The sequence below is a fragment of the Dama dama genome, chromosome 22, assembly GCF_033118175.1.
Source record: "Dama dama isolate Ldn47 chromosome 22, ASM3311817v1, whole genome shotgun sequence".
NCBI lineage: Eukaryota > Metazoa > Chordata > Mammalia > Artiodactyla > Cervidae > Dama > Dama dama.
The window spans coordinates 8,197,421-8,219,480 of record NC_083702.1 but is presented as its reverse complement, the minus strand read 5'-3'; the positions used below and the strand labels follow the sequence as shown (position 1 = coordinate 8,219,480).

The following is a 22,060-nucleotide window of genomic DNA, read 5'->3' as shown; positions in this document are numbered from 1 at the left end:
GAAGTGCTTCCTCTCTGAAGATAATACAGTCACGATGACCTCACTTTCATCTGGTTGCTAGAAGACCAAGGGAGAAAAACAGATTTTCACCATTCTTTGAAAAACAAGAACTCAAAATCAGGAGAGACATGATTGAAGGTGAAAGGGTAGTGCAAAAGGGTAGTCCCAAGAGGCTCTTCTAATCTAAATTTTCAGGATTTCTTTTCCTTAGAAAAAAAACATATTTTTAAAAATATACCTTGAAATTCCACTATTAAAAAAAAAAGGCTGGATGAACATGACTGAGGAAATAAGGAATCAAAAATGTTGGATGACTCTGCAGAAAACAAACTGATTTAAATTCATAGAAGGGTATTGTTAGGTTGTATATCAAACTGTTGGTGGCAATTACTTCTGGGTGGCAGGCAGGTCAAAGGTGTACATTTGTATTGTCTGAAGCCTGTATGACCAGAATGTATTCATGTATAACTCTTGCCAATTAAGAAGGAAAAGGAGAGAAGGGTAGGAGGGCACTGTCATCTGTACAGAAGGTTGGGAAATGTGTTATTTAACTAGGAACATAGTCACGATTCAACAAAACGGGTTTTTGTCGCTAGTGAAGAAAGAGAAAGTGGTACTAATAAGCATCTGAGCAGTCTGCTTCAGGGGAGAAAAAAAACACACGCAAAGAAAACGAGTCATAAACAGCATGGTGTAGCTGGAAGGCTAGATGACACAAGAGATGTTTATTTGTACTTTTACTTCCTGGACCAGGGATCGACCCTGTGTCCTCTGCAGTGGAAGCGTGGAGTCTTAAACACTGGACTGCCAGCGAGGTCCCAAGAAATGGTGTTTGGAAAGGCAGGCAGAGACTAGATGTTAAAGGGCTTTGGGTTTCTCACCCAGTGTACTAAGTCCCTTGTACCTGTTGACCAGCCCCTTTAGACCTAAGCCTGTGGGCATGCTAAGTTGCTTCATCGTGTCCAACTCCGTGCAACCCGATGGACCTTTGTCCAAGAAAGACCTCTGTCCAGGGAAGAATACTGGAGTGGGTTGCCATGTCCTCCTCCAGGGGGTCCTTCCAACCCAAGGATGAACCTGGGTCTCTTATTCTCCTGCATTGGCAGGTAGGTTCAGTACCATTAGCACCACCCTTGAACCTGTAGGCCTCTGGTAGGGTTTAGGATTTGCTTTTTTTAAAAAAAAACTCGGCAAGTAAATTTACTGGTTGATTTACTATTATTTTACAAAAATTTCTAAATATTTTGATTTTCCAGCAGACTGGTCTTCAGCATATTAGAAGTTGCCTAATAAGAGAATCCTAATTAGAGAACACTTTCAGAGGCAGGCATATTAAGGTCAGAAAAGTGCCAATTAAGAACCAGGGACAGGAAAACATATATTTGTAAAAAGCAGATACAGAAAGGCAAAATACATAGCAATTTGGAGTGATTTTTTTAAAAGGAAAAATTGATAATCTCCCAAAGGTGTTACCACATTATTAGCCAGCATGATAACACATCACAATGATGTCCAAGTTTTAGAGCAATAGTCGATTATATATATTCTATTATCATTAAGGTAGCCAAAGTTATATCAGTATTTTGTAAGATTTCTATACAAAAAAAATAATAATGGAAAAGTGACTGCTTAATTTACTTCAGATTTTAGTTTGTTGTTGTTGTTCATTCACTAAGTTGTGTCCGACTCTTTGCAACCCCCTTGGACTGCAACATACCAGGATCTCCGGTCCTTCACCATCTCCCCAGAGTTTGCTCAGATTCAGGTCCACTGAGTCAGTGCTGTTTAACCATCTCATCCTCTGCTGCCCCCTTCTTCTTTTGCCTTCAGAATTTCCCAGCATCAGGGTCTTTTCCAGTGAGTTGGATCTTTACTATTGGAGCTTTAGCACCAGTCCATCCGATGAATATTCAGGGTTGACTTCCGTTAGGATTGACTGGTTTTAGTTGGTCATGCCTAAATTCAGTTATGAACCAAGTTCTCATTTGGCAGAATTTGCTACCTACTGATATAGGTGGGGAAAGGGCATGAAGTTTGTGAGTGGGAGTGGAATCATGGCAATCTGTAGACACTACATGCTGGACCTAGAATCTGCCATAGAGACAAATACAAAGACCGAAAGGAGGAAAAAGTCTCAATTATAACAATACATACATACACATTTAATATATAAAGGCCCTTAGCTGGTGACATGATACTGTATTCTAGCCCTTTTCTATCTCTGCATGGCTTCAGGTTCTCCTGCTCTGATACTCTCCTAGTTTGCTCATATCAGGATTCACACACATTGTTTGAATAATCTCTCTCACAAAGATTCTGGTAACTAAAATATCATTAGAGGACTTCCTTGGTGGTCCAGTGGTTAAGAATCTGCCTGCCAGACCAATGGATAAGAAAGTTGTGGTACATATACACAATGGAATATTACTCAGCTATTAAAAAGAGTACATTTGAATCAGTTCAAATGAGATGGATGAAACTGGAGCCTATTATACAGAGTGAAGTAAGTCAGAAAGAAAAACACCAATACAGTATATTAATGCATATATATGGAATTTAGGAAGATGGCAATGATGGCCCTATATGCAAGACAGCAAAAGAGACACAGATATAAAGAACAGACTTTTGGACTCTGTGGGAGAAGGTGAGGGTGGGATGATTTGAGAAAATAGCATTAAAACATGTATATCACCATATGTGAAACAGATGACCAGTCCAAATTCGATGCATGAAACAGAGCACTTAAAGCCAGTGTACTGGGAGAACCCAGAGGGTTGGGATGGGGAGGGAGGTGGGAGGCGAGTTTGGGATGGGGGGGGTCACATGTACACCCGTGGCTGATTCATGTCAGTGTATGGCAAAAAACCACTGCAATAAAAAAAAAAAAAAAAAAAAAAACCACTGTAAAGTAATTAACCTCCAATTTACATACATAAACAACAACAAAAAAACAATCTGCCTGCCAATGTAGGGAACACGGGTTCAACCCCTGGTCCAGGATGATCCCACATTCCTCAGGGCAACAAAGCCCATGTGCCACAATTACTGAAGCCCATGAGCCTTAGAGCCCATGCTCTGCAACAAGAGGAGCCACTGCAAGAAGCCCAGGCATCACAGCTAGAGAGTAGTCCCTACTCGTGCACGCGAAGCCCCCACAAAGCAAAGGAGACCCAGCAGTCAAAAAAAATTCAGTAGAGTATGTTGGATGGATATGCATCTATGTCATGTTGTCTCCAGCACCTGTCTGTATCTAAAATCCCCTACTGGCTTGTACATTCATGCCTCCCTCCATCCCAACACAAGTACCACAAGGGCAGGGACCTTGTCTGTTCTCCTCACAGTGCATCCCCGCTGCTTAGCAGAGAGCTGGCAGGTGGCACATGCTCAAACATTCTTTGTTGACTTCTTGATTAACAGCGTACCTTTGGTAAAAGACAACAGTACTTACGAAGCACCATTATTATTAAGTCTTCGGTTAGGTACTAGGGACACAAAAATGAAAACTGTGCTCCAGGACTAGCAGCAACAGATGAACAATAACACGTGGTAAGGGTGATGCCAGCATTCTTGTTTTAATTCCACAGTATTCTCTCTACCTACATACTCCTGAACTTATGCATTTACTTCGCGGCTCCCTTCTGTCTGGACACATCTGGCACTTCATTCAGTTCAGACTAAGGAGTACATGTACCAAGTTGCATTTAGTGTGGGGAAATTACCAAGACTCTAAACTTTAGGGCAGCCATGTGTTACTTCTGTCAAAATACATATTATCCCAGGGATTGCAACTTTAGGCATTCTGACAAACCTAAATTCTACACTATACCCCACCTCCCCCTCAATATATGTACTCAGTGGACAAATAACACTTGGGACACAGTGATGGCGGTGAGGATTTTGAGCCCTTAATCTATCCATGGAGGCAGGTAAGTAAACAGAGAAATAGAACTTAAAGCAGAAGTTACTTGATAGAGCTCTAGCCCAGGTTCTGTGTTCCACAAATACCAAAGTAAAAAAAGCACACAGGGACCTTCGTGTTAAGAGACAAAGCTTGACACTCAAATGATGAGCCTGTTCTTTTTTAACACAGGTATTACTACATAAATCATACCTTAGGGAAAGATGCTGGGATTCATAAGACTTGAAAGCCTTAATGAAAGTGTTAGTTGTTCAGTCGTGTCTGACTCCGTGACCCCATGGACTGTAGCCTGCCAGGCTCCTCTGTCCATGGGATTCTCCAGGCAAGAATACTGGAGTGGGTTACCATTTCCTTCTCCAAGATGCCAGATTGTTCTATAAACTGCAAAGCAATATATAAAGGTTAATTATTATTCACATCTGTAAGTCCCAGTCTTTATCAAATATACTGAAAAGTATTTGTGACATAAATATCTCAAATGTTCCTAGGGGACAGAGCTCTAGTTGGTTACATCTTAGAAGCCTCAATACTTTGAAAATGTATTTCAAATTATATGGTAAGATGTACCTGTTTATATAAAAAAAAAACAATACTTTAGTAAAGATTTAAACTAATTTTTAAATTCATGGATTATCAGAATGCCTTTGATCTCTTTTCCCTCCTGCTCTGCCTTTTAATCATTTCCCTTCCTATCAGCAATTCTATCAGATTGTGAACAGAAACAAGCGAATTACTCAGCTGTGGATCAGTCCATTTTGCAAGTTTTTATTAGTGTCAATAGAGACCAGTAAAGCGGTGGATGCTCCTGGACAAAAACTGTGTCCATTGGTTCTCTGCCTTCAATTCCTATTAAGACTGAGAGCGGCCGGCTTTAATATCTGGCCAAGAGAAGATTATAAATTATGGATGATGAATTAAAAGTTTAGGCATAGGCCTGGGGAAAGGAAAAAGTAAAAGAATATAATTTCAGCAAACACTACCTACTCCATTCTTCACTTTTATAGGTTAAAAAGGTTCTTCAAGGTAGTGCTCCACCAAGTTCAAGCCACAGGCCCTATGCTGATTGCTCATCATGCCTAAGAATGCTGCCTTTTTTAGTTTAATTGGGAACAAATTTCTCTCGGCATCTCTGAGAGCAGTGATTTATTTATTTTTATTTATTTATTTTTAATTGAGGGATAATTACAATATTGCGTTGGTTTCTGGCATACATCAGTATGGATCAGCTACAGTGAGAGCAGGGATTCATGAAGATGATAAAGGAGGCTGACTGCAATGCCCTCTGGTGGCATAAAGGTTTTCCATAGTTGCAGTTGCATAAAACCAAAACACAGCCACCTTCTATCAAACAGCTTACTAATAAAGTAAAAAGTCAATAAAAGATAAATGGTAAAAGTCTTCTTGGACTTTCGTAATGATCATCATCTTAAAGCATTTCTACAGTGTCACTTGCCCAGAGTGATCCCATGTTCATGGGTGATTCAGGGAATGATTCAGAGTAAGTCCCTGCCCTCTAGAATTTGCCACCTAGCAAAGACTTGGGAGCTGGGATGTAGACTCGGAACCAAAGCGCGAAGGGGAAAAACTGGAAAGTATGCCAGCTTTGGCACCTCTGTAGGAGGCTTAAATAAGACAGTTTACGTAAAGCACCTAGTACGGCAACGGGAGCATGGTAGGTGCTCAACAAATTATTACGCTTTAGCACATGCTATTCAATGATCCCAGTCACCTGCTGGAAGAAATCTAATTTTCAGCAAATTGAAACTCCTGTAACAATTACTTCTGATACACCTCACTTAACTCTGAATTTCATAGGATTGTAACAAGAATTAAATGAAAAAGCATATAAAGTTTAGCCCCTGGCATACAACTTTTCTTCCCCGTCACACCCAGAATGGAATTTCTCCTGCTGTTTGTCAAAGTAGAGATGAAGAAAAGTTTCTTTTTCTTTTTAAGGAAGGGAGAATTTTATTTCTAAAAAATATTTATTTATTTGGCTGTGCTGGGTCTTAGTTGCAGCATGTGGGATTTTTAGTTGTGGCATGTGAGATCTTTAGCTGTGGCATGCGAACTTAGTTGTGGTATGTGGGATCTAGTTCCCTGATCAGGGTTCGAACCCGTGACCCCTGTGCTGGGAGCATGGAATCCTAGCCACTGGACCACTAGGGAAATCCCAGAAAATGCTTCTAAAGTGATAATGAACATAAAAAGAATAGACAGGATGAAGTTTTAATTTAATATAATTTGCAAGAGGCATACCTTTTTAACCCAGGAACTGGATTCCTGGAAATTTTTTCTTAAAGAAGTAATCATGCTGGGAGGGATTGGGGACAGGAGGAGAAGGGGATGACAGAGGAGACGGCTGGATGGCATCACCGACTCGATGGACATGAGTTTGAGTAAACTCCGGGAGTTGGTGATGGACAAGGAGGCCTGGTGTGCTGCGATTCATGGGGTCGCAAAGAGTCAGACACGACCGAGCGACTGAACTGAACTGAACTGAATCAGAAAATATAAAGGGAATCATATGTAAAGGATTTTTATCACATTATTCATAATAGCAAAAAATTGGAAACAGCCCAGAAGTCCATCAATAGGAGTCTAACTAGATAATGGTACATTCATACAATGCAATTCTACATAACAAATTATGACATTTATTGACAGCAAGTTAAATTTGAGATCAAAAAGTTACAAAGTTAGGCATAGTTTGATCTCATTTAAAAAATCCTACCTAAATATATCTGTGCATGTATGTATTTAAACAAGTCTGAAAATAGATATAGTGAAATATTAGCAGTGATTTCTGGGCAGTAAGAATATAGGAAGATATTTATAAACACAGGCATACAGGAATATATCTTTACTCACTTCATTCTTCTTTTCTGTATTTTCTGAAAAATTTTAATGACTGTGTGTTATTTTTATAACCAAAAAACCCCCCAAAACTAAAAGAAAAACTTTAAACCTCCAAGCAGTACAAGCCAGTGAAAGCTTACGGGATCGACTAACAGGGGTCCGGAATTCCTGTTCTTGACTCCTAATCCTTTGTTATGTGACCTGGGCCAGACCTGTGTCTCACTTCTCCACCTGTACAGTACAAAAGTAATTAATTCTTTCAATAGAGAGAATAAAGTGAGAATGAATGCATTAGAAAAAAAATCTGTAAATGTCAAACCTATAAACTAGCTGTAAATTAAAAGAGAAATAGAAAGGGCTTTCTCAATTTTTAAAAAAAGATTTATTTATGGCTGTGCTGGGTCTTCACTGCTGTGCGCGGGTCTTCTCCAGTTGCAGCTAGTGGGAGCTACTTTCTAGCTGTGATGCGTGGGCTGCTCATTGCAGTGGTTTCTCTTGCCGTGGAGCACGGGCTCTAGGCCTGCGGCATTCATTAGTTGTGGCTCCCGTGCCCTAGAGCACAGGCTCAGTAGCTGTGGGGTACAGGGTTAGTGGCTCCACGGCACATGGGGCCTTCCCGAACCAGGGTTTGAACCTGTGACTCCTGCATTGGCAGGCAGATTCTTCACCGCTGAGCCACCAGGGAAGCCCATACAAAATAGTATAGGTGCACAAAAGTCTTTGGAGGTGGGTGGGTAGGAAAACATAAAGTTCCAAAAAGGCTTCCAGGAAGAGCTGATTCCTCTTCTCCACCAAGAATAGGAGAAAGACTTGGATTTATGGAACCACCCTCAGATTCAGAGGCCACAGGCTTTCCTTGAGCCTTGTAGCATCATATAGAGGTTCAGACAGTTCATTACAGAAAGAGTTACACATCTTCAATCATATGTTCCTCTAAATTTGAAAAGGAATGCACACACTGGCTCAGAAGGCTTACTTTTAGGGACATCTGAAGAATATGGTATGGCAATGTAGAAAGTTCTGGAGTCAGCCTAGAATTTTAAATCCTGAGCCTCAGTCATTGAGTGACCACAGATAAATTACCCTTGAAGTCTTAACTATCTTATCTGTTAATGGAAATCAATCTCATGTATTTAGAGTTATTACAAAGGTATCCAGATATATAAGTTCATTGTGCCTGGCATTTACCAGGCACTCTACACACAGTTCCATTACCCATTCTCAAGGTTAGTTCCAAACCAAGTTTTCCTTCCCTTTTCCCAGACTGGATCTCACTTGCTGGGTTCCAAAGTTCACTGCCTAGCCTATGAGCATTTTGTGAGCATGTTTCCTTGAGTGCTATGCCAGGCTCTGCTGCCTTGTCCCCCTCTCCCCCTGACCCTCATGTCTGTCTCCTAATTTTCTCTCCACTCTGTCTTTATAGTTATTTTCTATCTTCTCTTTTCTCATGCAGTCCATGGTAAGTTATTTTCTTGTCTCTTGTGTCTCAAGGAACAAAATTTTCAGGGGCTACCAGTATGCCCCATAAAGAAAGCATTAACCCAAGGTCCAATCGTTTCTATAGTAAAAATCCTGTGGGGTCACATCAATTCCATTTACTACATATAAAAATATTCTACAAGTGAGCCTTTTTGTATCTTTGGTATTCTGGTGACAGTCAACACTCCTAGGTAAGTAATTCACCAGCCCAGAAGTAGGGCTCTCCAGGGACGTGTGGCATTTGGTGCCATGAAGTCACAATTCTTTAGCTTTTCTAGAGAGCCAAGATGAGACAGCAGCTCAGCCAGTGACTTTGTGCTACCGAACCAGTTCATATCTTACTGATGAACTGATAAACGTTTGGGGGTCTTCATCTGAATGCGGGATTATTGTTCAGTCGCTGAAGAAAAGTGTTAGTCACTCAGTCATGTCCAACTCTTCACAACCCCCTGGACTGTAGCCCACCAGGCTCCTCTGTCCATGGGATTCTCCAGGCAAGAATACTGGAGTGGCTTGCCAATTCCTTCTCTAGGGGATCTTTGCAACCGAACCTGGGTCCCCTGCATTGAAGGCAGATTCTTTACCGTCTATAGTCAGTCAGTTCAGTTGCTCAGTTGTGTCCAACACTTTGCAACCCCATGGACTGCAGCATGTTAGGCTTCCCTGTCCTTCACTATCTCCCAGAGTTTGCTCAAACTCACGTCCATTGAGTTGGTGATGCCATCCAACCATCTCATCCTCTGTCACCCCCTTCTCCTCCTGCCCGTAATCTTTCCCAGTATTAGGGAAAGATGAGTTGGCTCTTTTCAATGAGTTGGCTCTTCGCATCAGATGGCCGAAGTACTGGAGCTTCGGCATCAGTCCTTCCAATGAATATTCAGGGTTGATTTCCTTTAGAGTTGACTGGTTGATCTCCTTGCTGTCCAACGGACTTTTGTAGTGGTTAAAACATAAAATTACTGGGTTTGGCTTCACTTTTAATGAGGTACACAAAAGCCTTCCAGAAGAGAAATGTTCACAATTAAAACAAATGGGAAGACTGCCTCAAAGTAAAATATAGTTGGTTTTCTTGGTTTAAACAGCATCTAATGCAGGTTTTGGTTGTAGATGTTTACTAGACCTATTGTAGTGATCATTTTGCAATATATACGTATATGAAATCACTCTGTTGTACACCTGAAACTAATAAAATGTTATATGTCAATTACATCTGAGTAGAAAACCTTGACATTTATTAAGCACATTTATATGTCATATACTCTGCCAGATGCATATATACATATATATGGGCTTCCCTGGTGGCTCAGTCGGTAAAGAATCTGCCGGCAGTGAGGAAGACCTGGGTTTGATCCCTGGGTTGGGAAGATCCCCTGGAGGAGGGCGTGGCAACCTATTCCGGTATTCTTGCCTGGAGAATCCCCATGGGCAGAAGAGCCTGGAGGGCTACAGTCCATGGGGTCACAAAGAGTTGGGCACAACTGGGCGACTAAGCGCACACACACATATACCTATATATATACATCCTCACCCAGCCAACAGACATGATTACCTTGCAAGGCTGGTTCTAAAAATTAAAGAAAAATTACACACACACACATAAAATAGCCTTGCCTGGTAATCATTTCTATTGGACAGATAAACACATAAAGACTAAGAAAGGTGAGGAAATGACTTGTCTGTGGCTACAATGCTTTTTTTTTTTTAAATTAATCCTCATTGGAGTATAGCTGATTCGCAGAGCCACGCCAGTCTCTGCTATGCAGCAAATAAATCAGCTACACACATACACATAGCCACACTTTTCTAGTTTCTGCTGCTACACAGGTAGTTACAGAGCCTTGAGCAGTTTCCTGTGCTAGACAGTAGGTCCCAACTAGCCATCTATTTCATATACAGTGTATGCACATATCATCCCCAGTCTCCCAATCCATCCCTACCCTTGTCCCCCGTGACAACCCCAAGTCCGTTCTCGACATCTGTGACTCCATGCCACAATGCTTTAAAGTGACAGAATGAAAGTCTGAACCTAGATCTGCCTCAAAACCCAGAGTGCTTCCCACTGAACTACAGTTGCATCTATTCAGTCATATCCTTCATCAATAATAATATTCTGGTAATAGTCGTCACTAACATTCATCTAGCTCTTCCTATATGGCGAGTCTTGTGCTAGGAAATTTATATACATGATCTCGTTTAATCCTCACAATCACCCTATGAGGTAGGTTTATCACCATCTCCATTTCACAGCTGAGAAAACTGAGTTTTATACCAGTACGGCAATTGCCTTATTCCCACAGCTGGTAGAGAGAAAGACCAGAGTTGAACTTAGGCCTGTCTAAGTCCAGAACCCATTCTCATAATCATTACACTAGACTGCAGGAAACCCAACTCTAGTCCTGGCTCCAATCAGGCGAGTCATTTGATAGCTGTCTCAATTTCCTTATTAATTAAATGGGAATATAGTTACTTGCCCCCTATTTTACAGAGGTATTGGGATTATAAAATGAGAAAGTGTATAAGCTTTAAGAAGGGAAATTGCCACATAAATCTGGGCTTGTTACAAGTTTCACTCGGATCTTCCTTCTCCCACGATCATAAAGGGATTTAGCTGACATCATGAGCTCTCAAATACCCTCTGAGATGAGTCGTATTATTGCTTCCACTTATCAAAAAGCTGAAACACACAGATGACATAACTTGTTAGTGGCAGAGCTGAGAATAAAACCCAAGATTCTAAATCCCACTGCTTATGTTCTGATGGTAAATCCTATTTCTGTGTTTCAAACTTAACAGTAAAACAGACAAGAGTGGACATTTGATGCCCACTTTAAAGCACAGATTAAATGCTTACAGATGAAATTTTCTAACATAATCTCTAAGGTTCTTAATCCTCATTTTCTAAAGAAACTGCATAAAGAATCAGAAAGAAAAAGTCTTCCATTCCCCTAGTATAGAATTCAGCTCCTTAGTTTTTTCAAGCAACTTATTAACAATCAAAGGTTGTAAAACTGAGTGAGTTATTAACTCGTAGTGAGATTAGCTTCCACAAGGAACATAAACCTCAAAGTGAAATTGTTCTCTCATAAAATCAGATAAAAAAGAAGCATCAGATACATTCTCACATCATAAACATCCAATATAACTATATAACCTGACTAGGGAATTATTTTAACATACCAACAATTCATAATACCCTGAGCTCAAAATTCAAGTTCCAAAGTGAACATCAAAATTAAAATAATAACAAAAGTACACATGGCATCTTTACAGTCATTCTTCTCCCAAGCTCCCCACTCAAGTCTTCACACACACACACACACACTTTAAAAAATAAAATATATAAATAAAATAAAAAGCAGTTAATGGGGCCAATTCTCTAGCTTTTAGAGAAATGTTCAGTCTAGTTCTCAGATTATCAGTTCCTCTTAGTTTTTGTTTTCTAGAACAACACTGATCTTTTGATTATTACTAGTCTAATAATCATGCATTTTGAAATTAACACAGGGACAAGAGAGAAAATAAATTTCCACTCCCCAAATTGAACTTCAGTACTAATACAGAATAGACACATACTTCATTATTGCTCTAATTGATTGAATTAGACTTATAAATGAGAAACCTATCATTTTTATATAGGGACTAAAATTAAGTCTGAAAAAGCTGCTGCTCTACTCATGTCAAGAGAGTTTGCTTCTTGAGTGCCTTGAGATGTCAAAATTCATTGTTGACCACATAATGAAAGTCCTACCAACCTGAACATGCGCTGTGAGGTGAGCGTAAATGATGACAGGACTTCTGGTCTTTTCAGAGGATGCTCTAATATAATACATTAGTCCACCTTTCCTTCTATATCGATCTTTGGTTTCCATAATTGAAACCAACTACATCTTCTGTGGAGTCAGGAGCTCTAAGTTCTCTTGAACTTTGATGAGTACAGATCATGTGAGTATCTTGTTAAAACACAGAAGATGATTCAGAATGTCTGGGGTGGCATGTCCAACAAGCTCCTAAGGTGATGTTGACGCTACTGTTTGGGACCCACACTTTGAGTAGCAGGACTCTAAGCAACATTTTCAAACGGAAATAACCTTAACCAGAAGTTTATTCTCAAAATATACAGCCTCTACCAAGAGTTTATAAAAGAAGACAGTATTCCAGAGCCTAAACAAGGTATCTGCTCCCTCTCCCTTTTCTGTGATTTTTACCAGCTGGTTGTAAACCCAATGTAATACTCTAAAGGGCAAATTTTAAGAATGGCTTTTGTTCTTACAATTTATTGGGGCCCACATGGATGAACATAAAACCTCAAGTTCTGTAATGAAGAGGTTGATTCAAAATAAATATTTTTTAATTATGTCAGATACGAAAGAATAAGTGATGCTTACAAACAGTTTATAAGAGAATCATTTGGAATTAATCATTTTCATTTCCCCCACAAAATAAATAGCTCACACACTAAAGAAGATATCTTTCCTTAATCAGGAAAAAAAAAAAAAAAAAGCTCAAGAATAATAGTCATGCCTGTGGCATAGTCATAACATTTTTAGTGAGGAAAATACCAAGATGAAGACGTACAAAAGTATATACGAGGAAATTACCAAGAGAATTACATGGTAGCAAACTGGTTGTAGAACCTGGGGGGAGGGTTCAGGGAAAGAGAATAGCTGGTAAATTTAAACTGGAGAAGATTATACATGAGAGCAATAGTCCATTCCCTTCAGGAAAATCAATAAATCCCCATCAAGTTTCATTTTTAGGTTTTCGATCATGGGTTCTTTTCATATGGCCATTGGTCCAACCTCCTCCACAAACTCAACCAACCATCAAAAAAGTTAAGTTGGTAATGAGTCAAGCTGGCTATAACCCTGCATGTGTATGTACCCTTAGATGCATTTCAAGCCAATGAGGATAGATTTCTCAGTGGAAGGGGCAAGTACAGTGGAATCACTTCCTATTATAGAGAAGGAAGCCCCCGTCTGGAGCATTTCTGAGTGCCAGGGGTGGGTGGAAGGTGTCTCAGTGCTTGCGCGTGCTCTTCAGCCCCATGACCATGAAGGTAGCAGCCGTCAGCTTCTCGTAAACGAGGAACATGAGAGCAGCAGTGAGGACTGTCTGCAGCAGCTTGGCTTCAAGGCCTTTGTAGAGTCCCACAATTCCAAAACGCCTAAAAGGAAAGAGGTGAGAAAAAAAAACAAAAGGTTTTCAAAGAAGCATACTATTTTGCAAAGGCTTATTCTTAGGATCAAAAGAAGCAATGGAAGTTTTAGATATTAACGGACTTCTGTTACTTAAGTACTTTATCTTTGAAGGTGTTTGGGAATTGATAAAAGTTGACTATTTCTTCAAAGCCATGATTAATCAGAGGAATGCTGACAGTATCTCACAGAGAGGGTACAGATCCTAAACTCCTAAAACTATTTTAATGCCAACATCTAAGATTAACAAAGAACTTTTAGATCTTGACTTTAAGGCTCTCCCAACAAAGTTATTTCAACCTAAGAGCCCCTAAATGGTAGGAGAGCTGCCAATTGGTTTAGATCATTGTAGCCTGAACAGAACTAGAGAAAATGACAGGAATGAAAATCTCTCCAATACCAAGTCTTTCCGTACATTTGACCTTTTAACTGAGTGGTTCTTAAATTTAGTGTATGTCACAATCACTGGGAAGGCTCGGTGAAACACAGATTGCTGAGTGCTATCCACGGAGTTTCCGAAGCATTAAGCCTGGGATGGGACTCAAGAATCTACATTGCTAATAAGCTCCCAGGTGATGAGGATGACAAGGCCCGCCTGGACACCAGCCCTTTAGAATGACTGCTCCAACCACAGAGAAGAATGCTTCAGCTAGAAACATAAAGCTCAGAGTAAATGATGTCTTCAGAGCTAATTACTGAGAGTGAATTAATCTCATATGCTAGTTCATCAGCAACTCCAGGGCTCTATATAGCACGCATGCAGACCGAGATATTAGAAGTCAGTCAAGTGCTCCATTCAGAAGCTATTCTATATTTTACATACTTGCTATGTGTGAAAACCTGTTATTTGGAGTCAATCACGTGATAAATAGAAATGAAAAGCCTTGACTCATGAATTTCTATTTCACTGGCTAACTTACGTTCCCCCAAGAAACTCCACTGTGGTGTTTCTCAAGGTGAGGTCTGCTAGAAGATAACAGAAAAAAAAATAGCTTTTAGTCTCTGTCCTCAGTTCCTGGCACAGAGTTCTAGGAGCTCTTGCTTATAATTTCCTAAGTGAAAAGAACACTAGGAGCATTTCTTTATTCTAACAATTGGTCTTTGATCCTAGTTCCTGACACAGAGATCCTAAATCCCTTAAGTCCTGTGTGACAGTAGTGTCTTCTGTTCTAAAGAGGTGATTCCTGGTGGACTCCTGGGTGGGGCTGGTCACCAGAAAGACCAAGCAATGATCAGAAGCCGGGAATTTCCAGCACCACCTACTATTCTCCAGAGAGGAGAGGAGGCTGGAAATGGAGTGAAAAATGTATGTTTTTTATACAGTATTTTGGAAATACATATACTTTTTGTTAATAGTGACTATCTCTTGGAAAAGAGACAGAAAACAGTGTAGATATGCATATATTTATAGCTTTATTGAAGTTTAAATGACTTCAGTTTGACGAGTTTTGACTGACGGGTACATCCATGAACCATCACCACATTTAAGGTCATGAACACATCCATCATCCCCAGGAGGACGCTGTCCTCATGTCCCTTTGCCATGAAAACATTTGCACTGTTTTCTGTCACTGTAGATCACTTTCTAAGCTTAAGTGGTAAGTGTGTGTGTGTGCTCAGTCGTGTCCAACTCTTTTGTGACCCTATGGACTGTAGCTCACCAGGCTCCTCTGTCCATGGAAGTTCCCAGGCAAGAATACTGGAGTGGGTTGCTATTTCCTTCTCCAGGGGATCTTCCTACCCAGGGACTGAACCCACATCTCTTCCGTCTCCTGCACTGGCAGGTGTTCATAAAAGTGGAATCATACAATATGAATTCTTTTTTTGTCTGATCTCTTTTACTCAGCGTAACTATTCTGAGACCCACCTACATTTTTGCATGTATCAATAATTATTTCTTTTTCCTTTCTGAATAGTATTCCATTGTACAGGTATATCACAACTTGTACCTACTCATTCAATAATGCACATTTGGGATGTTTCCAGTTTTTGACTCTAACAAATAAAGCTGACATTTATGCACAGGTCTTTGTGTAGATGTGTTTCATTTGTCTTGGGTAAATACCTTGAAAGGGAATGGCTGGGTCTATGGGAAGCATATGTTTAACTTTATAAGAAAATGCCACACTGCATTGCAAAGTGTTTGTGCCATTCTAAACTCCCACCAGCATAGGAAAGTTCTAGTTGCTTCATTTTTGCCAACACTTGGTATGATCAGCAATTTTTTTTTTTTTACTTTACACCAATTCCTTATCTTTCATTTAATTTTTTATCCCAAGCATAGTCTATCTTTATAATAAACTTAATTTAAAATATCTTACATCTAGGAACAGTAATAAAGTTATAATAGCTTCTGCCTCAAAGGTGCTGACCTATTTGATTTCCCCTTTAAATGAAATGGGGAGATGACGACAGTACCTGCTCAAAGGGCTGCCGTGAGGATTAAGTGAGATTACCCAAGCAGAGCATCTGGCTTAGTGTCTGCCACATAATAGCTCAAAAAATGCTAACTCCTCTCGCCATCATCATCACTGTTGTGGTAACTGTGATGACAGCTGCTGTTCCTCAGCCTACTCTTCTTCCCTTTCCCATGATGACTCTCTGACACCTGCTTATTTCTACATCGATGCATCATCGATGGAGCACTACTCAGCAGAGCAGTCTCTACATTAGATCACAGGAGGGCTCCTTTGTTTCTGGTGTGAAGTGAAGTGAAAGTCGCTCAGTCGTGTCTGACTCTTTGCGATCCCATGGACTATACAGTCCATGGAATTCTCCAGGCCAGAATACTGGAGTGGGTAGCCTTTCCCTTCTCCAGGGGATCTTCCCAACCCAGGGATTGAACCCAGGTCTCCCACATTGCAGGTGAATTCTCTACCAGCTGAGCCACAAGGGAAGCCCAAAAATACTGGAGTAGGTAGCCTATCCCTTCTCCAGCAGATCTTCCCGACCTGGGAATTGAAACAAGGTCTCCTGCACTGCAGGCAGATTCTTTACCAGCTGAGCTATCAGGGAAGCCCCATGTTTCAGGTGTGCAGCATTACAATTTGACATCTCTACACACGGCACAGTGATCACCACCACGGGTCCCATGATCATCCATCACCATACAGCTGACTCCTTCCACCCACTTTGCCTACCCTCAAACCCTCTTTCTCTTTGGTAGCTACTAATCTGTTCTCAGCACCGATGAGCTTGTCTGTCTGTAGATTCCACATATGAGCGAAAGCACACATTATCTTTCTCGGCCTGACTTATTTCACTTAACAAAACACTCAAGGTTCATCCATGTTGTTGCAAATGTCTGGATTTCACTGGAGGATTCCCTTTCTAAAGAAGTCCTGAATATTTGTAACTAACAAAGAATAAGGACACGAACTTTTCCGCAATTTCCCTAAACACGCTCATGTGTCACTCAGCTCCTAAATGAGAAATGTTTGAGCACAGCAGGCAAGGGAGAAGTTTTCAGGCTGCTGCTGCCAGGACAAAAATACAAGATAAGCAAATCCAACCACTTCTTGGCAGAGAAGGCTGTTAGAAGAGAGGACAGAATGTGAAACATCTACGAAGCTCACCTTACTCGCTGGTGAAGGAGATAGAGAATGTTCCGAAGACTCCCCAGTGTTCTGTTTTCTGGGTTGAGTCTGTGACGTCCAAACTAAGGAAGAAGGGACAAGACAAATAATTGCCATCTGTTACCGCTTTCTTTTTTAAAGCTTCATTTATTTACTTGTTCCTTTTTTTGCTGGGCTGCATCTTCGTTGCCGGGTGTGGGCTTTCCTCTAGTTGCACTGAGTGGGGGCTACTCTCTCGTTGGCAGTGCCTGGGCTTCTCATTGCGGTGGCTTCTCTTGCTGCCGCGCACAGGCTCCAGAGCGCAGGCTCAAGAGTTGTGGCACACGGGTGCAACTGCTCTACGGCATGCGGGATCTTCCCAGGGGAATCGAACCAGCGTCTCCTGCATTTGGCAGGTGGACTTTTACCACTGTGCTACCAGGGAAGCCCTGTTACCACTTTTTTTTTTAATCTTAATTTCCACTTATGTTGGAGTAACATCTTACAGCAGATGGTAATAAAAATACCCTTTTAATATGTGAAAGTGAAAGTGTTAGTTGCTCAGTCATGTCCAATTCTTCTATGATCCCATGGACTACAGCCTGCCAGGCTCCTCTGTTCATGGAATTCTCCAGGCAAGAATACTGGAGCGGGTTGCCATTCCCTTCTCCAGGGGAACCTTCCCGACCCAGGGATCGAATCTGGATCTCCTGCACTGCAGGCAGATTCCTTACCATCTGAGCCACTAAGGAAGCCCCTAGTGGCTTTTTTAGTATTTAGATTTCATTAATCCTCTTTTTTCAACGAAACAAATGAAATATTTCAATGAAATAAGTGAAAACAACAATTTTTTTTTTCAATGAAGCATGAGAATTTTCATTTTTACAGAGAATCATGGGGAAAATTCTACCTCAAAAGAAAAAATCATGCCCAGGATGAAGATTTAGATACTGATGGAATGGCTTCCAGTCTTTTAAGAAGTTATGATAAACATTAATCAGTTAGAATCTCTGTAGTCCAAGCTCTTCATGTTGTTTCTATTATAAAAATGTCAAAATACATTTATTGGACTGCAACTCAAATTCTTTATATTAAGTGCCAATTTAAAAATAGTCCATTGGTAAAAATACTTTTAACAGAAGGGAATAATCTTTTAAAACTAAAATACTTTCATTAACGCCTCCATTTTACTCACTGGTTTAAGTCCTTTGAATTTTTTCTCCCAAACATAACTTGAATCCCTCCCTTTCCACCACCATCTTAGTCCAGGCCACCATCGCATCTCACATGTGATGGAAATAGCCTCCTAACCTGAAATTCCCCTTTCTCTTAGCCTTCTGACCAATTTGCCACTGAATAGTCATGGTAGTCTTCTCAAATTGTAAATCAGATCACATTATTCTCGTCTAAAGCCTTGCAATGGTTTCCTACTGCGGTGAGAATAAAATCCAGTCATCACTCATAGCCGTCCTGCTTCTTTCCTGATTGCCTTTTCAGCCACAGTGGCCTCCCTCTCAGTTGCCAGGACTCATCAAGCTCTCAGTACACCATGTTCCCTCTACCTGGAAAGCTCTTTCCTCTGCTCTTTGCATGGCTGGGTCCTTACCTTCCTTTAAGTCTTGATTTACACAGGGCTCCTCAGAGGACCCATCCCCAGTCATGCCATCTGAGAAGATCCCCACTGTGGCCCTCCCCACTAAATCACAGAATGTGGCTTACATCCTTGACAGCTCCCTCCTCAATTTGCAGTTACCTATTTATGCTGATTTACTTGTTCGCTCTCTCCTCGGTTAACTCCTCAGGGAAGGGACTATGGCTTTTATTCACCCTGTGCACCCAGTTGCTCACAGAATAGGTACTTAAAAAAATATTTCATAGAATAAATAACTGAATGAATGAAAAACTAGAAATTTGAAAATACTTCAGAAAAGCTAAATCATTCATTCCTTATGAATGAATCTCTGATTCTGTAAAGGGAAATCTACCCTGTACACCAGGCCAATCAACTTGAATGTGAAGGAAGCAAACTTATTATGTTCCTGAGGTCTTTAAAGAACTTCCTCCATACTTGGATTTTCTGAGACAGCAGGTGACCGAAGAAACTCAAAGTATAAACTTTGTTCCAAACCAAAGAGAAAACCAACTGACAGCCTGACTAGTTAGCAAAATATCAAATAGCGGGAAATTGGCTGAGAAATGCTCTGGAGCACTTCATTGCTTTATTAACATTGCTTCAAACAGAGAAACCACATTATTTTAGAATGCTGTCTGTTTAAATGCAGGAGAAGCCCAGCACTCACCCTCAGAATGGACTGTACTGTCTGCAAAGGATAGGTGACCGTGGTGGCGACTGCTTTGGCGATTGCGCCAATGAGGAACACATCCAGGGAAGAAAGCTGCAAGGCAAAGAAAGAACGAACTGCATCAGTCTACACAGCGAGAAGGTGTCAGGGGCTGTTTGTAGCTTTCAAGATCAGGGCTTACCTTCATTCGTTTCTTTAAAAGCTGCCGTTTTAAGCCTTCGTAGAACATGAACTGGATGGCAGGATTAAAGACCAGCAGCAGGGAGGGAAAGGTGCCATTCCATAAAGTCAGGATCCCTTCATCCCGGATGATCTGGTGAAAAGCATCTAAGCAAGAAATCAAGGACCTTTGAGGACAATCCCCTAACTAGAAAGACAACGTGCCCAGAACACAGGCCAGACTGATTCTATGAAGATTTCCTTCTGGCAGTGACAAGTTAATCCGTTAACTGCTTCTGGAGAATCATCAGATACTGACAGTCACTGAGTTATTGAGAGACTAACTTCAATTGTTGGCAACCGTTCCTGACAAATCTGGGGTTAGCACGTCAAGTTTTCCTCGGTACTGATCATCTCCACCACTGAGCTCTCTGTCTTACACAGACAGAATGGGGAACAACAGTCTGTGGGTTTCACAGTGAAGGCCAGTACAGAAAAAGATAAGACAGTTCTCTGGAGTTCATTTTATAGGACTGCCTTTTAAGAAAATCACTGTCCTCATTACAAAGAGGGAATGATGGGAAAGAAGAACCTGGCAGTGTGATACTATTCAAAAGCAGAAGCTCAAAGATATCAGACACTAATTTTGTATCTTTATCCAAAGACAACACTGGCGGAGAAAAAGTAGCAGATTATTCTTCAGAAATATTCATCCCCTCCCACCCCTCCACCTCTGTGGGCTATATTCCACGGGTATATTTCTCTACCCCTTGTCTTGAGGCTTGGCCATTGGGAGTGCTTTGGCCAAGAGGATGGTAATAGACAAGATGCAAACAGGGGCTTGAAATATGCTTGTATGATCGGGCATGTCTTCCTGTGCTTTTGCTATCACCAAGAGAAGAATATCCTGAGGCTAGTCCCAGGAAATGGAAGAGAGACACATGGGGCTGAGACTCCTAGGCTGGAGTCAGCTTAGACAAATCAAATCCTTCTCAATCCACAGACACAGGAGCTAAACAAATGCTTACTGTGGGACACTGAGATTTGAGGCTGTCCGTTATGCAAATGCTTACTGTGGGACACTGAGATTTGAGGCTGTCCGTTATGTAGCTTTATCATGGTGATAAATTCCAGATACAAAGAGAAAAGAGAACCTTTAAAAAGGAACACGCCCAAAAGACACTCACCAATGATACCACTGTAGTTGGTCGGTACAATGTCTTCATTTCTAAATTTTGCCCCTTGTAGCTTCAGTCTGGTATTTACCACCCAGAGTGGAGTCGTGAGGAGCACATTCACCACCCCTGTAAAGAGAAAGGGGGCAAGACAAAGGGGAAGCAAAATGTAACCTTTATGTTAAAGCTAAACACATCCGTGTTCCAGTTATATTTCTGCTGCTGACCTACTAGGAGGCCTGAGGTAAGGTGTCCTTTGTGCCAAGGTACAACACAAGCCACTACTGTTAGAAGCAATTCAGAAGCCTTGCTGAGAGCGGGATGGCCGGCAGCAGTACCTCTCCACATGAGGAGAGTGCGGAGGTTCCTCCTCTGTACACTAGGAGGCAATCTGTCAATTCATACAGCATCCAAAGTAGCAATTTTGATATAGTTTTAAACACAGTTTTTAAAAACAGCTTTCAGATGGGGGAACTGATTCCTTGATCACATGCTAAATAAGTCCATGACAGTATCACATAAAACATACCTTACAACTCTCATGTAAGTAGCTCACATGGTTTTAAGTGAGTATGGATCTAGTACCATAAAAGACAGGTGGGAGAAAGTGTGACATTTAAAAGGACTTCGACAGGGACTAGAGGCTCACAGAAGAGTTCCTCGTCACTTGGGGAATTAGGACAGGCAGGCAGCAAGCAGTCGTTATGAACCGTCACAAAAACACCTGCAACAGCTTCACAAGCATCATGATTCTTACAAGCTTAAGGATGGGGATCTTGGCCACCCAAGGTGGCCTCAGAGTAGAACAATACAATGAGCCAGGTGCTTCTGTTTTGAAAACACACGATCCCAATTTTAGCACCATCTTGAGATATTAAGACATTCCTCATCAGTCCTGAAATGATTAGAGAAAAATACCAGACAGACTTGTAATAAAAGTGCCTGACACACAGTATATACTTTATAAATGTGTGTTAAATAAACGTTTAACAAGTAAACTAATGAACAAACTCAGCAAACAACCATATACCAAGCTATCGGGCCACACTCAGAAGAACTGAGAGGCACAATCATAAAGAAGAGAAATCTTTTAGTTAACAGGATTGGGAATTCCCTGGGGTCCAGTGGTTAGGACTCGGTGCTTCCACTGCAGGGGGCATGGACTCAGTCCCTAGTCTGGGAACTAAGATCACACAAGCCGCATGATGCAACCAAAAAAGAAACAACCACCACAGCAACAAAGCAAGATTAAGGATGCTTTGATTTAAGGAATTTCAAACATACTATACAGATAACACCAAAGTTAATAAACTTGGTGAAAATGCCAGGAAGCTCAAATCCTGAATTTTCATTAGTGGAATGCAAGACATTTTGGCACCTCTCTCTTAGGAACATTATGAGAACATATTTCTCAAAA

The 22,060-nt window shown here is 41.0% G+C and overlaps 1 protein-coding gene across 1 annotated transcript in view; it reads right to left on the bottom strand.

The window, feature by feature from the left end:
- Window positions 1-12,341: 12,341 nt before the first annotated feature.
- The window catches only part of SLC25A17 (solute carrier family 25 member 17), a 44,085-nt gene continuing 34,366 nt past the window's right edge, over window positions 12,342-22,060 (bottom strand). Inside the window, exons 5-9 of the mRNA XM_061124470.1 lie at window positions 20,656-20,772; window positions 19,491-19,636; window positions 19,307-19,402; window positions 17,028-17,110; window positions 12,342-13,421 (exon numbers count right to left, since the gene is read on the bottom strand). Of these exons, the coding sequence (XP_060980453.1) occupies window positions 13,274-13,421; window positions 17,028-17,110; window positions 19,307-19,402; window positions 19,491-19,636; window positions 20,656-20,772 (590 nt within the window). The 3' untranslated portion in view covers window positions 12,342-13,273. The remainder of the gene's footprint in view (window positions 13,422-17,027; window positions 17,111-19,306; window positions 19,403-19,490; window positions 19,637-20,655; window positions 20,773-22,060) is intronic.